Source organism: Heterostelium album (genome assembly GCF_000004825.1).
Source record: "Heterostelium album PN500 unplaced genomic scaffold PPL_scaffold12, whole genome shotgun sequence".
NCBI classification, from domain to species: domain Eukaryota; phylum Evosea; class Eumycetozoa; order Acytosteliales; family Acytosteliaceae; genus Heterostelium; species Heterostelium album.
The window spans coordinates 763511-781125 of NW_008805074.1; the positions used below are offsets into that span (position 1 = coordinate 763511).

The 17615-nt window shown below is 25.8% G+C and overlaps 7 protein-coding genes across 7 annotated transcripts; 3 read left to right on the forward strand and 4 right to left on the reverse strand.

The window, feature by feature from the left end:
• Positions 1-6: 6 nt before the first annotated feature.
• PPL_10260 (uncharacterized protein) lies at positions 7-5014 on the reverse strand (the record flags this gene model as incomplete). Its single annotated transcript, XM_020581039.1, has 6 exons — positions 7-86; positions 432-468; positions 1193-1303; positions 1777-1823; positions 2195-2328; positions 4965-5014. 6 exons carry the CDS (start codon positions 5012-5014, stop codon positions 7-9), a joined length of 459 nt encoding a protein of 152 aa, XP_020428624.1.
• A 3451-nt stretch (positions 5015-8465) lies between these two features.
• On the reverse strand, positions 8466-12273 carry aarA (aardvark; the record flags this gene model as incomplete). The annotated part of the gene is made up of 6 exons (XM_020581040.1): positions 8466-8605; positions 8683-8943; positions 9015-9407; positions 9482-9779; positions 9853-10800; positions 12265-12273. The coding sequence occupies 6 exons, from the start codon at positions 12271-12273 to the stop codon at positions 8466-8468; spliced, it is 2049 nt and encodes a 682-aa protein (XP_020428625.1).
• Positions 12274-12878: 605 nt separating this feature from the next.
• PPL_10262 (uncharacterized protein) lies at positions 12879-14655 on the reverse strand (the record flags this gene model as incomplete). The annotated part of the gene is made up of 3 exons (XM_020581041.1): positions 12879-12904; positions 13496-13523; positions 13735-14655. The coding sequence occupies 3 exons, from the start codon at positions 14653-14655 to the stop codon at positions 12879-12881; spliced, it is 975 nt and encodes a 324-aa protein (XP_020428626.1).
• A 67-nt stretch (positions 14656-14722) lies between these two features.
• On the forward strand, positions 14723-14881 carry PPL_10263 (uncharacterized protein; the record flags this gene model as incomplete). Its single annotated transcript, XM_020581042.1, has 1 exon — positions 14723-14881. One exon carries the CDS (start codon positions 14723-14725, stop codon positions 14879-14881), a length of 159 nt encoding a protein of 52 aa, XP_020428627.1.
• A 200-nt stretch (positions 14882-15081) lies between these two features.
• PPL_10264 (uncharacterized protein) lies at positions 15082-15428 on the reverse strand (the record flags this gene model as incomplete). Its single annotated transcript, XM_020581043.1, has 2 exons — positions 15082-15169; positions 15259-15428. The coding sequence occupies 2 exons, from the start codon at positions 15426-15428 to the stop codon at positions 15082-15084; spliced, it is 258 nt and encodes an 85-aa protein (XP_020428628.1).
• A 281-nt stretch (positions 15429-15709) lies between these two features.
• Positions 15710-16141, forward strand: PPL_10265 (uncharacterized protein; the record flags this gene model as incomplete). Its single annotated transcript, XM_020581044.1, has 3 exons — positions 15710-15747; positions 15860-15984; positions 16005-16141. 3 exons carry the CDS (start codon positions 15710-15712, stop codon positions 16139-16141), a joined length of 300 nt encoding a protein of 99 aa, XP_020428629.1.
• A 302-nt stretch (positions 16142-16443) lies between these two features.
• Positions 16444-16984, forward strand: pex4 (putative ubiquitin-conjugating enzyme E2; the record flags this gene model as incomplete). Its single annotated transcript, XM_020581045.1, has 2 exons — positions 16444-16671; positions 16781-16984. The coding sequence occupies 2 exons, from the start codon at positions 16444-16446 to the stop codon at positions 16982-16984; spliced, it is 432 nt and encodes a 143-aa protein (XP_020428630.1).
• Positions 16985-17615: the final 631 nt, after the last annotated feature.

The following is a 17615-nucleotide window of genomic DNA, read 5'->3' on the forward strand; positions in this document are numbered from 1 at the left end:
AGTTGTTCAAGAGAGAGAATAATATGAAGATGACAATAAGTAAGATGCTTTTGGTGGGATGGATAGTACTAATATTAAAATTGGTTCTTTTAAAAAGTAATAAGTAATACTAATTTGGTTTGTTGGTTTGGATGTTTTTTGTTTTTCGGGGGTAAAGTGGTAGTAGTAGTAATAGTGGGTTGGTATTCTCTTGGTATTATATATATTATATAAAGTGTGGTTGTGGGAGTGTGATGATGAACTTATATATTATAAAATTAATTTATAAATTAGAAGAGAGTGGTGTGGGTTTTGTTTTTTCTATGATTAAAAAAAGTTTTTATAATGAATGATGATGATGTTGATCAGTGGTGTGGTTTTAATGATATATATTGTTATTGTTGTTGATGTTAATGTTAGTGGTAATTTTAAAGATATAGGTTATAAAATACCAATGTTATTTAAATGTTTGCTGGATGTTTTAATATTCTAATATATTATTATTGTTATTTTAAAAATAAAGATATACACACACTATAATCTTAACCAAAAACCAATACAAAATAGGATATATTTATAAGTGATTGAAGGGAGATAAAACTTATAAATAAAAATGCAATAAAACAAATTAAAATAAAATTGAGAAGTCACTTTATAAATGTGATGATGATGATGATGAAATGAAATGAGAAATTTGAGAATATAGAGATATTCTAGTTCATGAATGATGGTCTGCCTGATCCCGTGAGCGTGTGGGAGTGTTCACCTGTGTTGATTTATAGCGATAACACAGCTAGTTTATCAGCTTTACAAATGTTTAAAACTGATCAACTGATCTATTTTAGTAATAGTTGAACTATAACCAGTTATTAGATGAATTAATTTTAAATTAACAATCCACTCTTTATGCTATTAGAGTGAAAGTTTTTGAAATTTAAATTAATTTTAACTTAAAAACAAAACAAACAAAGGGTGATTGTTATATTTTTAAAGTTGTTTGTAGATATTGATATATTTGACAAGTTTTATTAATATTACTATCACTCGAGTGTTTCTATTTATACCAATTGTAAGTATTACCAATTTAAAACAGATGTTGGTATGATTTTGATGAATGATAGTTTTAAAAATTACATATATATATATATAATGAGATTTTATAGATAATTTTAAATAAGAAAAAAAAACAACAAAAAATTGTAAAGAGACAAACTGTATAAGGTTGAATGAATGTGAAGTTTATGAGATTATTTCTGAAACAATTGTTGTGGTAATAAAGATATTGATGGTGATTATTGTAATGATGTATGAATAATTCAAAACTCTATAAAAATATTTAGAGTTTTGTTAAGTTCACTAATAATGATGATGATTTTTGATATATTTTGTTATTATTATTTTATGATTGATTACTCTATTAAAATATTTTTAATATATTTGTTAAACTACAAAAAGGTCTCAGAGTCATAAATGTTTGTTTATGATGAAATATTTTATAGAGTTTGACTTTTTTGAAATGGACAGTATAAAATTTTTGTATAAATTTGGTATTTATAATTTTATATATTTACTAATTAGGTAAAATATATATTATCATAATACAGGCTTATAAATATGAGTCTGTTTTTTAACTTACCTATAGAAATTATTTGATAAATAAGAATGTTATAATTATTAATTATAAGGGTTCCAAGAATGAATGTTTGTTTCGCGTTGATTTGTTGGTATGGGTTTACGAGATATTGTACCACATGTGATACGAATATTAAGAGAATTCAGAAGGTTATGAAGATATACTTTAATTAAAGTAGAGGTGTTGCGCTGGTGGCGTGGGAACAACTGTGCTAAGTACGAAATAAATATAGATAAACTTTAGTAACTATAATAATTATTTTATAGTTATTAATATTGATGTTGTTGTTAATATTGAAAAAGGTGGAAGTTTTGACAACCAACTATAAAATTTGTACCCAATCAAATAATTTATTCGTTGGATTTTTGGAGGTGGTGGAGGTGGTGGTGTGAGTGGTTTAGCCTACTTTATTACTGTGACAATGTGTAGTTCAGATAGAGTTTAAAATTTAATAAATAAATCTATAAAATACAAAATAAATTAAATAAGTAAGTAAGTATTAAGAAAGTATAAGTAGATGTTGGGTTGGGTAATGAAATTTAAATTTTTAAATTATGTTCCAAACATACATATAACAAATACAAGGTAATAAGAGAAGTTGGAAAATATAATTTTTTTGTTTTGTTTTTGGAACTGAAGTATTAACTATTGATAGAGAGATATTTAAAAATTGGAAATTATCTATTTCACAGTGTGCTTTGTTAATAAATTGATATCTAATAATTGAGGATGTTGAAAATTAAATTACAATAGATAAATATAATTTTTGGATGATTTGTTTTGGTTGTTCAAATATGTCCAATATCAATTAGATTTATCAAAAAGAAAGAATATTTTTATTCTATTGTTCTTTTTTATTAGATATTATTTGTTTGTTTAATTATTATTATTATTGTTTTTTTAAATTTGAAAATTATTATAAATTTGAAAATGTATAGATAAATAAATAGATTAATATTAAAGAGTGTAATGTCAGTTGGATTATAAAAAAATATTATTAGACATATTATATATTTTTAAAACAACAAATTTATATTTATTTATTGATTACAACTCGACTAAAAAGGTTACAAACACCGACCGACCCTAGTTGGAAATTTTTAGAGTTGGGAGGACATAAATGAATACGAATATTAAATCCAAATGATTGGATAGATAGATTGTAATTCCGTTTGGTATAGATATACATAATTGTAATTAGGTATGATAAATTAGTGGTAATTATTATTACTACTAATTTTATTATTATTAATAATAGTTTGATGGAAGCACACCCCACAGTACATTATATGACAACTAGAGTAACAATGTTTGAAATAATATTCGAGAGGGGTGTGGTGTGGTGGTGTTGTTGTGCGTGTGTTTTGTTTTGATAGATAACATGGTTGGTTTGATGATAATGGATTCAGCAAAAACAAAAACAAACCAGCAAATATTTTAAATACGAATTGTCGTACAAATAAAATAAATATCTATCATCAATTTTAATTTTATTTTATTTTGTTTTAATGAAAATATGAAATTTATACATAATTCCAAATATTGTATGTGTTTTAGTATAAATGAGAAATAAGAGTACAAACAAACACAATTCGTTTTAGATTTTGGTGGTGAAAAATATTTGATTGGTACTATTCATGAATTTGAAATTATTAATAATTTCAAACAATAACAATTATGGTAAAAGATGATTATTATTAAAAATAATCTAAAGAATAATATTTATGATAACAAATCTCGAATTTGATCATGATTGTTATTGTTTTAAATTGATGATTAAAATATTAATAAAGAGATATACGAAATATTTACTTAAAAATTTGTGAATTGATTGATTACTTTGGATAATAATGAGAATGATTTTTATTTGAAAATAAATAATAGTAATAAATATTAAATAATAAATAAATAAATAAATAAATAAATAAATTAAATTTATGAAAATAAAAATAAATAACTATAAATCTTAAATTCTAAAAAAAAATCATATATATGGTAATAAATTGATTTGATAATATATATTGGTTTGGATAATTTAAAGAATCTTTAAATGTTCGTATTCACTTTTAATATGACTGTTGGATATCGTAAATAAGTATTATTAAAGAATGTATTAAAATTTTTTTTAAAAAAAATAAGTATCTCTTATTGATTGTGATCTACAGTGAGAAAATAAAAAAAAGATTGGGGGCATCTATAAATAATATTAAATGTAATTATATCAAACAAAACGAATATATTTTTAAAATTTAAAAATAAAAAGACAATTTCAATGTGTTTTCATGAGCATCAATAAGTTGAATTGGATATTATTTTTGTTTAAAAAATAATTAATAAATAAAAGATATCAAACCATTTCAGTTTGTAAATCTATAAAAATTATAATGGAAACAACAAGAATAGAAATTTTTGATTTGTGTGTTTGATTTTTTTGTTGTTATCGTTATAAAATAAAAATTTTTTGTGATTGTAGTTGGATGTGTTTTAAAGTTATAAGATGATTTGGTGAAAATTTATGTATATTCATACAAATTTTTTTTTTTTGAGAGTTGTGTTTTACTTTTAATTTTTCATCTATATCCTTTGGAGAATAACCAGTTTGAGATTAATAAATATTTTTGATATGGAAAACTTATAGTTTGAATAGATATTGATGTTGAAGAGTGATATATTTAATTTCTAATAGATTAATATTTAAATAGAGTTTAAATATTTTTTAAAATGTAGAAATGATCAATTAATAGATATAATTATTATTTTCCAAAGATTGAAGTGATGGGCTAAAAATATTGGCATAAAAGTATAAAAACATTTTCATAATTTAATATTACACCAAATTATTATTTATATTTTTTTTTGCAAAGTCTTTATTGCAATAAAAAAACAAAAATAGTTACAATATTGGTTGGGGTTTTAAATACTAACTTTTCTTTATAAAAAATATATATAATAAATATTTATTTAAATATAATAAATAGACCAATTTCCTTTACAGATAGAGTGGTTGGAAATCTTATTATTGTTATTCTGTGATTCTTTTTGATTCTGATTTAAAATTTAATAATGGATATTAAATTATTTTTTTTTAATTACAAATATTTTTTTTATTTCTTTTTATTCACAGATATTCGAGTGGATAGATGATATTTAAAAATGATGATTGATTTGAATGTATAATAATTGATGGATTAATTTTGTTGTTATTGTTATTGTTGTTGAGATATTATTTTTTTAAAAAAATAAAGTTTTTTTCAGAGATACCTGCTATGTTGCTACTTTAATTACATACATCAGATATAAAGTAAAATGTGATGATATTTGCTACAATACTAATATTACTTACTTAGTTTACTTTGCTAGTCTAACAAATATTAAATCTAATTCCAAAATGAGATACCACATTTTAATAATACTATCATTTATGTAAATTTATCATCAACATCACTACTCACATGATAGTAACCCCTCAGATTCCCCCCACATTGTTCTACCACTCACCATACTTTATATATCACTTTTTTAATCATTTTTTAGTTATTTACTCTATTGGGATTATATTAAAACAAATTTGAATAATGCAATTTTGGTAGTAGTAGTCTGACTGGGCAACCAAAGTGAGCAACAGTTTTACACTCCAACTTATGAGTGGCATATGCCATCAAAAAATTCACTACTAGAAGTAGAGTGTTGAGCATATGTTGAAATCACACGCTTTGGCGTGGTGGTAGTGAGTGGTGATGAGTGGTGGGTGTGTTTGTTTAGTTGTTGGTTGGTTGGTGGTGCAACAATAAATATTAAATATGTATATTTATGTGATAGTAGAGAGTAGTGTTGTGGTTGTTTGATATTTTTAATTGTAGAATGACAATACTCAGTCACTGCAAATTACTGTGAAAAGAAATTGACTTCCAATCTTGAGTGATTGGTATTATCAATCAATAATGTGGTTTCGAAATTGCAATTTCCAGAGTACTACTGATAAATCTGAAAATACAAATTAATATTCGAATTTAGTTGTTGATTGTTTTCTTAGTTTCGCTTTGTTTGTGTGTGTGGGTTTGTTTTATAAATGTACTCAATTATTTATAATGATTTGATTGATTGGCTAGTGTGGTAGTAAAAGGGATAATATTATTAGTTTAATTTGATTAATTAAAAATAAACATAAATATATATATATTATTTGTTTTTTATCTATGTGTTGTGGTGATCGTTGATGATAGTAGTGGTTATTGTTGTTGTCAGTGTGCAGGGATACCATAAAAATAATAACAACAGAAATTATTATTTATAGAGATGATTACACACCACAAGTATCTAAAATATATATCATATTATTATTTTTGATGACAACCAACAACATTGGGAATTGGAAAACAAACATGTTTAGTTTTTAAAAAAACAACTTCTTATGTGTTGAGGTGGTTGAGAGATAAAGAATCATAAATGTTATGATTGGCAGATAATGACGATGATGGTAATTGAAATGGTGTGTATGGAGAAGTGGGTATCGATCGTCTCTCCCTCTCTAGCTATTATCATTGAGAGTACTGTAACTAGCAACTACATTGATTGATGTAATTAAGCTATTAGTGGATGGAACCGATTACTAAAAGTGTTAAACACAAGATACTAAATCAATAAATAGTTTGTTTGTTTGTTTGTTAATTTTCTGGTTGTACTATAGTATATTGTAACCCATATGGTAACTCATGTTTTTTATAAAAATATATATATTAACTTGTGTATTATATTGTCTTACCCATTCGTTTGGGAGATGTGCTATTAGTGGATGGAACGTCAGACTGAGGGGTACTGCTCAGATGAACGGTTGTTCCACACCAACCAACAAACAAAGAAAACAACCTGACAAGTGTTGCTAGATAAAGTATTTTTGTTGGTAAGCTAAAGTTGATGATATCAATCACTTTGTAGGTGTGAGCATACTCTTTCAAAAATAAACACATTTGGAAAATAGACTATTAAAAGTGTATTTTAATACTGATGGATAGACACTGCTGTCACACCCTTTGTTTATGTAAATATATAATAATAATATTGATCAAAAATTTTGTGGGTGGATTAAACAACTTAAATATTATATATAACAACATCATTTGGTGGTGGTGGGGTGTAGGACGTGATGTTGTTATATATAATATTTAAGTTGTTTTTTAAATTGAATGGACGGTCACCTCGATCATAGTGCTATGGCAAAAATCATAATGATTCTCCTTTTATTTCTTAGTTTGTCATTTTTCTTTTTGGTATTTTAAAACAAAAATAAACATATGTTTTCATCAGTGGAATAATAATGATTATCAATCAACCACCACAGAAACAAAGCAAAGATGAGTGGTAAATGAAAAGTTTACTTTTTTAGTTAAGCGATATATGACTATCAAAAAATAATAATATTTGAAAGGGGGTGGTTGTTTAAGTGGTGGTTAATAAGTTATGATCAAAATTTTAATATTGCCCTCCTTTGCTTGGTTGTTATCGTTATTTCCCTTATTAAGTAAATTCCTTACAGAAATGGAAATTAATTTGGTTTATGGGGGATTTGAGAATATTTTTGAACTTTTAAATTTTATATAAATAATAATATTTTTATATAAATATTTATTTAATGTGTATTTGTGTGGTTGTGTTTGTTTGTTATTTTTTAAATACACATATATTATATCTCATCTATATCATTTCACCACACACATCTTAACGTTTGAGATACCAACGAACAACCTATCAAACCACACACCATCAACCCTTGAGTATGGTGCAAAAAACAAACATATGATATTTTTGGATGATTGATAAGAAAGAACAGTTATTGTAAACGATTTTGTTTCTGACAAGTAACATCAAACACCACAACACAAGACATCACATCAAATAATACTGAATATTACTAATGTATAAAACATATGTTATTGCTTGAAGAAGTAAGTTTTTTTAAATAAAAAATATATTTTGCATTAATTCGATCGTGTTTGAGTAGCATTTATATGACTGTCTGTATATAAATTGGTATAAAATAAATATAATTTTTGTTTGATGTTACGAGCAATTTTAATATTGTTGTTGTTGATTATTATTATTATTTTATTATTATTTATTATTATTATGGAAATAAATTGAAAGAGAGAGTGATGATTCAAAAATTAGGGGATGATCGAAAAAATGTAATGGATTTCGAAATTATATCAAAAGCGGTGATCACTGATTGTAAAAGTAGATGGGAAATGCGATGAAATTCGAATATCTCATTTCTATTGGTTGTGAGTGTTTTTACTAACAAAGGTGACTTGTTACTGCTTTTACCTACATAAATCATTCTACACTCTGTATCTTTTTTTTACAAATATTAGTATGAATCATCACACCATTCTACAATTTAATGATAATAATAAAAGTGTTGTAGTTTTGTGTGATTCATATAAATATTTGTAAAAAATTTTATCATATTTGAACTTAATTAATACCAATCATCTAAAAAACAAATATTGATCACAAATTGTATTTATTTTTATTTTTTAAAAAAAAAAGCGCCAAAAGTATGATTAATCACACAAATCCATCGTGCTTTTTAAAAAGGTATTGTTCAGAGCTTAGCTCTAATCCATTAAATCAATGATATTAACACATAATATGAATTAAAATTTCTTTATAAATTTTTAGAGGACTAATCATTGTAGACTATTGATTCGACTAGTATTTATTATTTAACCTTGTAATTCAAGATAGTTTATTATTTTTTTAATATTTATAATGATGATTACTTCATTAGATTAAACTTGATATAAAATAATATTAAAAACCAATTATATATATATATATACTATTTAAAATTAATTTATTGACCAGCTTCTTCCAATGCACTTTGTAGTATTCTCATTAACTCTAAAAATCGGTTTGAATAAGTTGGATGATTGATACAAGCAATCTCCATTAATGAAATACCTCCTGCTCTTGCAATTGTTAATTTATTCTTTGCTATAAATTGGAATGAAAAAAAAACAATATTAGTATCAATTATTAGAAGAAATATTTAGATATAATATGAAACCTACGATTACAAGATAAATTCTTTAATGCACCTCTACCTTGCATTTGTACACCAGAGTGATATGGATGATTTCTCATTGCCTGTAGAATCAATTTGATTCCACCTTCTCTGGCAATGGTTTCTTCGTTCACTTCATCTTGGTAGGCAAGATTTATCAAAGCGGCACAACCTTCGTCTTGAACATCTGGATCTTGATAGTGATTGGTCATTGCCTGTAGAACCAATTGAATTCCGCCTAATTTTGTAATTAAATCTTTATTTCTCTCTGATGTTTTAAATTGAATATTAGTATTTAATTTTTATAATAAAAAATTTGAATGATAATATTTAACATACCATTTCTTGCAAGATTTCTCAATGCACCACAACCATTCAATTGTAAATCTGGATGGGAAGCAAAACATTTCATACTGTTTAGAATGAGGTTGATTCCACCTTCTTTGGCACTGAGTACTTTGTTCTTGTCGTTACATCCCAGATTTCTGAGGGCACCACAACCTTGAGTTTGTATTCCGATGTGATTCGGATGGTTTCTCATTGCGGTGGCGATTGCATGAATACCACCCTCCTGTGCAACTCGACTCTCACTCAGATCATTTCTAGCGAGATTTCTTAAAACGAAACTAGTGTTATACTGAACACCTGGATTATGTAGATGGTTACGCATGGCTGCCAAAATTAATTTAATACCATCCAATTCTACTACTTCTAAATAATTATTATTTGAATCTAAATAAATATATTAATAAAAAATAAAGAATTAGAATATATAATTATTTTAGTATTTAATTTAATAAACTTACAAACACCAAAACTATTTGGAGAATCACAAGTTAAGTTACCAAGTGCACCACATGCATCTTCTTGAACACCTGCATTCAAAGGATGATTCTTCATTGCTTGTAGTATTAATTTAATACCATCGTAACGAGCAATGAGTGCTTCATGTTCATCTTCTTTTCTTTGTCTATAACTCAATCTCTTTAAAATATAGCAAGTCTCTCTTTGAACCAATGAATTCTGAGAGTGCTTCATCATGACACCAATTATTTTCTTTATTTGTCCATTTTCGTCGTTGGCATCGAATGTCTTCATAAAATCCTAATTTTAATTGATAAAAATTGTTTATTAATATTTAAACGCATTTTAACAAATTAATAATTAATAAACTTACTGAATCTAAATCTTCCATTAAACATAATAACATTTTAACTTGAGGTGGGTTGGATGACCAACGTGAGTTGAATTGCATGGCATAGAAGATTCTTGGACAACTACGCTCGAATAGACTACCCCAGAATTTGAAACTCTCGACGGTGCTCCATATGCGACGACATGTAAGACTGATGTTCCAGAGGTCTCTGGCTCCTAAAAATGAAAGAAGATGTACTAGAATCTCGGTAGGTATAGAAAAGAGATCGACGTAGCGGTCAAGTATCAAGTTGTCCTCGACCATATTATGACTGGTTTGTTGCTCGCTCTGAGACTGTGACAGTGACTTTTTGGTGGAAATCGATGAGAATATCGAAGACAAACACTGAGTCTTTAATTGCTTTTGGATGGAACCCGATGATGTTGAAAGTGAATTGGAAAGCATTTCTTTACAAATTGTATCTATCTCTGAATTAATTTGATTATTATTGTTGTTGTTGTTGATGTTGTTTTGATTAGTGTTGTTGGTGTTGTTATTTAATTCTAAAATTAAATTATTATCTTTTAATTCTACTTCTACTTCTTCTTCTTCTTGTTCTTCTTGTTGATTACAATTATTATTAATATTATTATTTATTTGTTCAAAGGTATAATTATTAGTATTATTATTAACTATATTTATTAAATCTTCTCCTCCTTGTAGTTGTTGCAATTCTCGTAGTTGATGCTTTAGGATTAGTAGTTGAAAGCAATTTATAAATGAATGTTTATCTTTTTCTAGTTCTTTAATTTCTTGGAGTATTTGTAGGATTTGTTGTTGTTGGAGAGTTTGCTGTGTTTCTTCTTCTTTTAATAATTGTTGTTGGTGGTGTTGGTGGTGTTGTTGCTGATTTTCTAAACAACTTCTACTACTACTACGGGAAAAATAGTTTAAAAGAAACATTGTGCATAAAGCTGAGATGGAAATCCACTTTGGAAATTTAATGAGAGGTTGCAGATAATTTTGAGACAGGATTCCTCGACAATAATTCCTACAAATCAATAATTATTATTAATATTATTATTAATCAACCCCACACTACTACAAAAGTAAATTATTATTGTTTGTTTTGCTTGTTTTTTTAATATGATATTGTATAAAAATTTTAAACATTTACTTATTATCTAAAAAATAACCACTATTTCTTTATTTATATATATAATTAAAATTAATTATATATTTAAATATAATGTAATAATTAAAAAATTTTTATATATATATTTTTTTGCTTCTTCTTCTTATTAATGATATTATAAAAAATAATATAAACATAGTTGTGATGATATTATATTATACGATAGTGTGTTTGAAACTGTTATTTTTGATAGTAACACACATTAACACTCATATACAGACATAAAAACACACACACACAATCGTTCACATCAACACTCACACAGTCACACACACTGGCATTCACACAGTCACACACTACCAGTAACTCCACAACTTTAATATTTTTTTAATTTTATTACTAAACAAACATAAAAATCATATAAAGACACACATTTTGAAAAAGAAAATAATAAAATTATAAAATAGCAAAAAGCCAAAAGAAAGATATAACATGTGGTGTGGGAATTATCGATAGATTGGGAGTTAACTATAACACTTTTATATAATGACAATGTTATCGTGTCTGTCTTTATATTCACTTACAGTGACAACAACATAAATATCCCATTAAGCACAAAACTATTTCGGTGATATTTAATTATTCATTGGATGATAAACCCAATCTAAATAATCTATATTAAAATATTTGCCAATGTCTTTGGTGGTGTGCGTGTGCTTGTGGGTTAATTGTACAATAAATAAAATCAAATATTTAGATTATTAAAAAAATATATCCATTTTACCTAAATAAGGTAATATTTAATGTATTACCTCATTGTAACATTTTGATACTTCATATGATCAATGTTATTATAAATATTGTTTTAAAATTTAAAATAAAATAAAACAAAGAAAATTTTAAACATTTTATTTTATCTGTTTAATTATGTGGTGGGTGGGTGGGTTTTAAATTATATATGAGTTAATTGATATACCTGTTGATGAAAATATCTAAAAAAGATGAATCTTTTTAATCAAACAGCATCAGTCAAAAACACAAAGATTTGGATTGATGAGTTGTCATGATTATAAATTAATATTTAAAAATTGATCAATAGGAAAACACTTATCATTGATCACTCACACCACACCTGTTGATCATTCTCCTACATTTTCAATACTCTTCACTTTATTATTATTATTTCTCTTCTAAATCATTTGTTCTATTTTATTCTTTTTCAATTTGATTCCAAGTTGAAATTTATTCCTATCAAATTATCGACTGAACAACTCTTTTTCTTTTGTTTAAAAAGTAAGTATAAATCAACAAAGACATACACAACCCATATCTAATCTAATCAAATCTATATGACCATAGTGTTTTGTGATTGAACAATTAAAATTTAAAGTTATTGATATTAACTAAATTTGGTAATTGATTGATTTAAACTTTTAATTTTAAAAAAATATATTTGATGACATAACAATTTTTATTGGTTTCATTAAAAAATAAAATAATGATAATAATAATGATAAATCATCATTTTTAATTTAAAATTTATATTGTTATAATGATAGGATAGGTGATTCTTGACTTTAATTTTGGAATGAAGTAAATGATTTGTAAAGATGATAATGTTTCAATTTTTTGTTTATAATTAACACCAATAAATAAAATTATAAAATTATAAATTATAACAAATAATCCATTTTTATTTTTATACATACAATGAAACTAAAGGAATAAATAAAAAGCTAAACATCTCCTTGTATATTTATTCTAATTAACCTTGAGTCAAAATTAATAAATGACTGAAAGATTTGTTAAATCAAGTTTTAAAAAAAAATCCAATAAATAAAGATAGATGATAAGTATATTTAAATATAGTAACCAATAACTTAAATCTACACTTTTTTATAATACTTGATTGTTTATATATATTGGTTATTTTTTAAATATTTGATTGAATTAAATAGTCTATAAAAAAATAAATGTATTAAACTAAATAAATTAAATATATAAAGTGAATTTTTAATTAAAATCAAAAAATTAATTATTATTATTATTATTATTATTATTTTTAGTTATTTTTAATACTTTTGGTAAATGATAAAAGTGAGAAGAAGAAATAGATGAACGATTGCACAATAATACAACAATTATCATATTAATTTTTTTAATTTTATTCTTACCTTATTTTTTATTCGATTATCCATACATCTTTTGTAAGACTTTACTAAAGATAGACCTATGAGTATCTACAACAATTTAGTGCAGTTCAGTACTATCACAAAAATAAAATAAAATAAAAAAAAAGTGTGAAATTGAATGTACTTATTTGATTAAAAAAAATAACATAATAATAATAATAATGATAACACACAACAAGTTTGAACTGAACTGTTTGGTTTGTGAATTTTGATTTGTTGTTTTATTTAATTGATCATCATCAAATTAATATATGTAAAAAAGCAGTACTGTAGTAGTGGTGTTGTTGTAGTAGCAGTTAACACAAATCATCGTTCAACTGCAAGTTCTGAACTTAGTGACACTGAAAAATTAAATTACTACTAAAATCTGTATAGGTTTTGCCTAACTATATTTTATTTGATGCTAGTTTGTTGTTGTTCCTTTAAAAGAAACAGAGTTAATTTTCTTTAATTTTTTATGAACAAATTTGATTATTTTAAAAAATAATCACTTCATGTTTGTTTATTTGAATTTCATCAGTTTTTTTTTTAATTAATTTTAAATTTATAATTAATTTAATCATAATTTTGTTTAAATATTTTTCCAATTATATTTGCCAACAAAACTTGATCTATATTAGCGATATTATTGTTAGTTGACGATGATTGACCATTATTACTATTATTGTTGTTATGAGGTTGTTGTTGTTGTTGATGTTTTACATTTGATTGTTGTTTTTTAGTTCTTGGTGATTCTGATTCCAATGACTGTTGTTGAGATGTGTTGGTGGTATTCGATGATGATGATGATGATGATGTTGTTGTTGGTGGTGTCTGTAAATTATTATTATTATTATTATTGTTGTTAAGTAGAAAAGATGATTCAACGGTGAGTGGTGATGGTATCTTGGCGGTACGTCTTGTATGCTTGTCAAAGAAAGGATTGTAGATGGAGACCGATGTAGATGGCACCAGATTCTTGATGGTCTGACAGTCATGTTCAAGATCGGTGAATAACTTGGTGTAGGCGGGCAGGTTCTCGCTCTCGAAACGACGCTGATCCTCCTGATCCTTGAAGTAATCGAGTTGCGGTTGCAATCGGAAGGTCTGCACCAAGTTGACAACGAAGCTCTTACCGCTCGGCGACGACTTCAACGTGATCATGTCGATCGTCTTGGAGCTACCTTTCTTAAAGAACGACAATCCATAGACAAAGGTGAGTGGATTCACCGGATTGAATTTCTTTATGAACCAACGCGCAAGTTTTTCCAAATCGAATTGATTCTTTGTTAATAATTGTTGTTGTTGTTGTTGCTCATTATTATTGTTGTTGTTGTTGTTATTAGTTGTTTGTTGTTGTTGTAATTCTGGTGATGAAGATGTTGATGACTTGGCAAGTGGTATTACATTTGCACTCCATTTGTGATTCTGTAGGATTGGATCGATGTTGTAGAGTGTCTGTGTGTAGAGTGAATCTATTTTCGGGTACGATGGATATAGTTGATTTCTGTCGATGTCTGTTCCAATGATGACTTGCATGTCGCTCTCCAAGTAGAGAATGGGATAGGATTGCAGTGTGTGAAACGAATCGGAACGATGCAGTGGAATGTGTCCGAATATAACCTGTGGGTTGTCGGCAAGTGAAACTGTCCAATATGCCTTTGAGTCATTGGCACCTGTAATATACAATGGTGATGAATATGGATCATCGAATTTCGCAATCAAACTTTTCTACTCATCATCAACCAATCCAATTAATTGTTAAAGTTAGTAACACTTGATCAAAAAATGTAACAATTATAACAATAACAATAACAATAACACAATAATACATACATGTAATAGATTCGATATTTGTTCAAATGTAGGATTTTGTAATGACTTTGAAAATACTCTAAAATTTAGTAACAAATAAGTTAATTTATATATATATATATTTAAAAACCATATATGTTTATAATATGTTTATAATAATAAGTAACTAACTACATACTTTTGAAACTTTTGAAAAGTAGCAGAAAAGTGAAATCCTAACCATACAACATCATCAGTTCTGTTTTTATATATGTAAGTGTAAAGTAATATTGTTTTGTTTGTTAATAAAGGTAGTACTAATTTGAATTAGAATTTGAGATAGATTACTGATGTCTTTTTCCTTCCAATGTAACAGAGAATTCAACATGATTCTTTGAGAGTAATACAGTGACACCCGATGGTAATGCACCAAGATTACTAGCACTCGATTGAAGATCTTCAGCTTGAAGACTTTTTACTTTCTTCACTCCTTTTATACCTTCATAAACATTAATCATTTTTGGAATATTATTATTTTAATAAATCGATCTAACTTTTACTAATCTAATATAAAATTGAATAGATAGATAGATAGATAAGATATAAATAATACAAATTAATATAAAATCAATCAAAAAAAAGTTTTTTTTTTATTTTAAATTTGATTTTCACTTATCAGATGATTTTGTGATTGTGAAGTTCTTATTATTAATACATATTTATATTTATAAAATGATTTGTTTTTAAAATTGATTTAATTAATGAATATGAAGATATACAATATTTACAGAAAAACTTCATGCCTACTTTTAATAATTTAGGACTGTTGAAAGTTAAGTAAGTAAGGTAGGTAAATAATTTGATTTTTAAGTGAAATACAGTCTCAACAAGATGTATAAGCATTTAAACGAGCCAGCAAATTGATATTACATACATTCTTTTATCAAAGTGACAATACCGCAATACAATTACCCAAAGCCCAACTCAATGAATCAAAGAAAGAAACCATACATAATTCAAAATGCACTCCAAGCTACTTTCGATCAGCTTTCTACTGCACCAAGACCGACTCGAGTTTAATTAAACTTGGTTAGGTACAGGTGACACCTCATTAGCTACCTGTACCTCGTTGATTAGAGCTATTGCATGTATGCAACAATTCAGCATGTGCCAGACCTTACAATCGATTTCAATATCAATATCAAAATTATGTTTTAAACATTCTCATTGAATATTAACAAGATCAATGTATTCATTAATTTTACTAAATAAAATAAATAAATAAATAAATAAAATAAAAACAAAATTAATAAAAAAAAATATATTTTTTTTTTTTTTTTAATTTCATTTTTCATTTATTTCTTTTATAAGTTGTTTTACATCATTACACCTACACGATTATATATAATTAAAAAGAACAATGGTATGATAAATAATATATATGATATCGATAATAATATAAATATTAATATTTATTAATTGAAATCAACTAAATATACTATTGATTGAAAACATAATTAGGCAGCAAGATTAATGAAAGAATATAAAGTACTTCAGAATGAAGCGTTTGAAGATATAATTTTATACCCAAAGGATGAAACAGATCTCTATCAATGGACAGCAATCATTAAAGGACCACCAGAAACACCGTATGAAGGTGGTAACTTTGAATTAGATATACAGGTACCTTCAAACTATCCATTACAACCACCAACCGTTAAATTCATTACCAAAGTATTTCATCCTAATATACATTTTAAGGTAAATATAAATAATGAATCTATCATCTATCTTTGTTGTTAACAACACAACAAATGATAAAATTACATTTTTCTAATTGTAATTGTTGCTGTTCATATATATCAAACAGACAGGTGAAATTTGTTTAGATTTATTAAAGACATCATGGTCAGCTATTTATACACTTCAATCAGTTTGTCGATCTATCATTGCATTACTTTCACATCCAGAAGCAGACAGTCCACTCAATTGCGATGCAGGTAATCTAATGAGAAATGGTGATCAGAAAGGACATGATTCTTTAGCTAAAATGTATACAAGAATATACTCATAGACACAAGCAACCAACAATCAAATAATAGTCTTTTTTTAAAAATAAATCATTTGTAAATCATATAATAATAATAACAACATCAAGTTTTGTAATTACAAACGAATGACTGTTTGCGGGTTATGCGAATGGATATTTAATTATTGTGCTTTGTGCAAATGAATTGAATTGTATTGATCAATTCTACAATCTTTAATCCGGAGTGTTGAAGTGTCAATCGACAACAAAAAAAAAAAGCTATATTTAATTCCACCATTGACATCATATTATTAACATTGTATTGTGCGCAATCCCAATCATTAAAAACATAACCCGCAAATATCATTAAAATAATAATAATAATTATAAAACTAGGCATTGAAAGGGGGAACATGCACAACTTTTAGAAGAATCAAAATAAAGATTAAAAAATCTGATTCTTTTGACCTTTTTTATTGTTATTTTATTTGATCTATCATGATCTTTGTGATTTTTAAGATTCTTTTTTAAAAAACCATCCCTTTTCATATGGGTGAAGAGTTTTTTTTCACAAAAAACAAAGAAGATGATTACAAGATCTTTTAAGAAATATCTATTCCATATTTTTTTTTTGAAATTAAATATTAATTTTTAAATGATTTCTTAATTCCGATGA